Below are 4,412 nucleotides of genomic sequence, written 5' to 3' on the forward strand. Positions count from 1 at the left end.
CCTGCCTTAACACGGACAATAAAACTCCACAAAAATTCTTATCTGTGGAATTTCAGGACATGTTATTTAATTATTCCATTTGGCTCAGAGACCATTGCAAGCCACGTTTGGAGGACAATGCAGCTGAAAGACAATATTGCTACCCCAAAATAGGCCTTTTGACCCTCTTCCCACCATGAAACAGAATTTTTAAAACTCCAAACTTTGTCTCTGAAATGATAAAGAACCAAATCACCTTTATTAGTTGCATCTGAAACAACTAAATGCCAGCGAGGTTAAGTAGTAGATGTAGATACTAGACATTGTATATGTAAATATAAGCCATGTGTAAATTTGATTATAAGCCTTTTTCCTTCATGAATTAGTGGCATTGGATTATGACATTCTTCATGGCAGGAACAGTTTGCTTAGTGCCTAGCAGAATAGATCCTCTGTGCATGTTTGCAACATGATTCTTCATGACTCACAAAAGTATATCACAACATATTAACTATTGCAAAATTAAGCAAATAGCAGAAAGTTTATATAGACAAGTTGAAAAATACAGATAAATGAGTATTAAATGAAAAAGTTACAGCAGAATCAGTAGTTGTACATTCAGTGATATACAGTCCTGAAACTACAGGTTTCAAGAAATTGCTTTATCTTCTTCCTTACAGAATTTGGAGGCAGGTAAAGAAATCCAGGATACCACCAGTGTAGGTTTCTTCAATGTACTGTTATACTTTGATCTTCCGCCTCACTTTTATGGTCTTTAGTATGACTAGGAATGTCCATTAAATTACCATACTCCTGAGAGATTCTTATGTGCTTTCCCTTCTTTCCATGTCCATTTATCTGTCAAAAGTCCCTTCAGTTCTATCTACACTAGTTTGCCTCCTATTGAGAAGTCTCACCTCACCTGACCCATTTCAGATCAGACTACTGATAGCCAAATTAAGTTCATTAAGGTTCACTTGTGTTCTACCATGTCACTGCAAGCACTACATCCTTTGCAAAATATTAATATTGTGCATGGGTTAGCCATGTAAATGCAATCAAACCAACTTTGATTTAACTAGGTAATACGGACAGGGAAAAACTGTTTTAACCCTACACATACCCTGGCAGGAGCATTTTTAATCCAGTCAACTAAAATGTATTACAATTCAGCTTTAATAAAATGTGCTCAAACAGGATTGTTAAACTTGAGTACAATCCTTTAAAAAATTCATATAAAGCATTCTTGTCTTAGAGTAACTAGCACCTAGGCAAATAGTGTACGTTCTAGAATTATTTTAGTGTAATGCAAAACTTAAAAGGGTGAAATAAGCAAGGTAACTAGTTTGTTCCCCCCCCCCCCAAAAAAAACTGATTTTTTTTAATACAATCTTATTAAAACCTATTCTGAGGTAAATACCTATTCTGAGGTATTACTTAAGATTACATATATACCATACTAACACCTCATGTCCACAAATAAAGGCTAAATATAGTACGTCAAGCAAGCTATAAAAATGGGAGAAATAATGTAGCTGGTATTCAAGTGTTACTGTACAGAAATTGTATATGCATGTAGTACAATACTTCATGCAAGTAATGCAGAAAGTCTATATACTGGGTATATTTACATCCAAATACATAATGTGGACAATTAGCAAATACAGTATTTAAATTGTACTTTAATTAATCAATGTTTCCATTGAACCTTAATTCAGATAAATCATAACTTTTGGAGGGTGAGAGGATGAAGGACAAAGTAAAAATTATAAAGAAAACATTTTAAAGGTCTGTTCATAAAGCTTGTTCATACTAACTGTTAAACTGAACTGAGAGTAAAATGAAAGGATACTAAAAACTGTTAGTTGGCCTTATACAGCATTTTCAATTAAAAAGGCCACAAAGAGCCAAGTTTTACATGGTATCACTTGATTTTGTTTTTATTTTACACCAAGAGGTGAAAGCAACACATTTCTTTTTAATAAAGTATACACAATAGCCTCACTCAGAATACACTTTTAATGCACATAAAAAAAGTATTCATCTTACAAACTGTTTTGCAATCCAAATATACAATAGCTTGGAAAACAAATATTTTAGAAAACAAAAGCCAATGTAAAAAGACTGCTAAAAACAACTAAAACAATAAAGGTTTCTGTATGGCTCTCTCTTTACAGTTTTCTTACTGCATCATCAATATCAGAAATCTGTTCCTTCAGCTGGTTCCACTGTTCTGGATTTAAAGAAATACCTGAAATGCATTAAAAAAAATCCTTAGTGCAACAGGAAAATTAAGATTCAAGAGTCTGTGCAAATGTAACCATCTTACTATATCATCAGTATTTTCACAACTAAGATTGGCATCTAAACAAAATGCCCATTACACTCAGTACAGCTAAAACAGTCGTTCACCATAAAATCTACATTTAACTTCAAGTTAAACTAGAAGTTAATCTGCTTCTGGATGCTGTTCGGCTTCAGAGGAAAATACAAAACGAATACAGCCCCTTTACAGAAAACCTTCTAGAAGTGTAAGGAAGAGGAAGAGAAGCTATAACTATATCTAGGGACCTGACATCAGGAAGCATTAAAGCTCTGGAAGAGCTGGAGAGGCCCAAGCTGTTTCTTTCAGGTTCCTATAAGCTAAAAATTGATCTTACCCACATGTACATTCATTATGCAGAGTTTTTTAAAGCAGCATCACAAGTACTGTGGGGTAGACAGAGTCATTACAGACTTATTACCATATCCTACTCCACCCACCAGACAAGCATGACATTTAACTACACCTTCCCATGGACCAATTTTATTGCACTTTAAAGATCAAAAAAGTTGAAGGGGGGGGTGCTTTCTGTTCTTGACACCAGTTAGGTTCAAGCATACTATGATGTTGGTTTATCAAGTTTTCAGAAACAGCTGTTTCCATTTTTAAAGAATCTTAAACAACATATTAAGACTTCATATAAAATTCTGCAATTAAAATCACAGCCACTTTCAACAGTTAGCATAAGTCTTACTATGGCATCAAGTATTTTCATAGTTTCTAGGGTCGGAAGGGACCTGGGCAGATCGAGTCCCACCCCCTTCCATGGCAGGAAAGAGTACTAGGGTGGGTCAAACGACCCCAGCAAGGTATACATCTAGCCTCCTCTTAAAGACCCCCAGGGTAGGAGCCAGCACCACTTCTCTTGGAAGTTGGTTCCAGATCCTAGCCGCTCTGACCGTGAAGTCACGCCTCCTGATGTCTAGTCTGAATCTACCCTCTGCCAGCTTGTGACTTTTTCCTGGTCACTCCTGGCAGTGCACGGGGGAACAGGGACTTCCCCAGTGCCTGCTGGTCCCCTCTGACTAGTTTGTAACAGGCCGCTTGATCCCCCCTCAGCCTTCTCTTGTGGAGGCTGAATAGGTTCAGGTCCCGCAGCCTCTCCTCGTAGGGCCTGCCCTGCTGCCACCTGATCGTGCAAGTGGCCTCCTCTGGACCCCCTCCATGCTGTCCACATCCCTCCTGAAGCACGGCGCCCAGAACTGGATTCAGTACTCCAGCTGCGCCCTGACCAGTGCTGCATAGAGGGGGAGTATCACCTCCTTGGACCTGCTCAAGATGCATCTGTGGCTTATATTATATTAAATTCGGCTTATATTCTCAAACTGAGTAGACTGAATTTACTAATCATACATACCCTTATATATAATTGCACACATACTTAATACATTCATATATACATTTTATTTCATTTATTTTACTGATTGAGAGTTTGTGCGCTTCTATGCACGCTTGAAGTCTCAAACAGTTAAATACAGAAAATAGGATTAAAATAATCTCACTAGCTTGTTTAAAGCCAAAAAATATCTGACACAAAGCGCTGCTCATGAACAAATGAGTTGTACAAACATAATTTAGTTTTAAATCAAAATTCTTTTTCTTCAGAAAACTTTGCTGTAGCCTACTTTAAGAGCTGCAACAAGGTTTGAGCAGAAAATATTTTCTAAAAGCTTCTGTAATACGATGACTAAATATGACAAACTGAACTAAGAAATTTTCTAGAATGCAGCATCTTCATCTGCCACCTGGTTTTGTTCAATGACTTGGAGACAAAATATATAGTCTACTTCCTTCCCCTCCACCCTGCCTGTCTCTCTAATTAGACTGAAACTGGTCTAGATTTAGAAAACACCCTTTCAACACCTGCTAAGCAAGCTCTACTGCAAGAAAAGAATCATTGCCACTTAATTTGCATCTATGCAATTGGCCAACAGTTTTCATCAGTTCATAAGAGTTTATTTCACTGATTTCAGAGCAAACACTTAAGATTTTTTCTCTCTCAACTCTAAAAGCATACTTCAGCAGACATGTCTGAGAAGCTGTTAACAGCTTCCTCTGGCAAAACTGTATCCACCTGACTTGTATTTAAACATCAATCTTGGCAATTCCA

General features: G+C 37.1%; 1 protein-coding gene across 3 annotated transcripts in view; it reads right to left on the reverse strand.

The window, feature by feature from the left end:
• Window positions 1–501: 501 nt before the first annotated feature.
• Window positions 502–4,412, reverse strand: part of SUB1 (SUB1 homolog, transcriptional regulator) — a 25,377-nt gene continuing 21,466 nt past the window's right edge. For all 3 annotated transcript variants that reach the window (XM_019517994.1, XM_019517996.1, XM_019517995.1), the window contains one exon: window positions 502–2,230. In XM_019517994.1, coding sequence (XP_019373539.1) covers window positions 2,151–2,230 — 80 coding nt within the window. In that variant the 3' untranslated portion in view covers window positions 502–2,150. The remainder of the gene's footprint in view (window positions 2,231–4,412) is intronic.

Source organism: Gavialis gangeticus, unplaced genomic scaffold (assembly GCF_001723915.1).
Source record: "Gavialis gangeticus isolate Ggan-Ray unplaced genomic scaffold, GavGan_comp1, whole genome shotgun sequence".
Lineage (NCBI taxonomy): Eukaryota > Metazoa > Chordata > Crocodylia > Gavialidae > Gavialis > Gavialis gangeticus.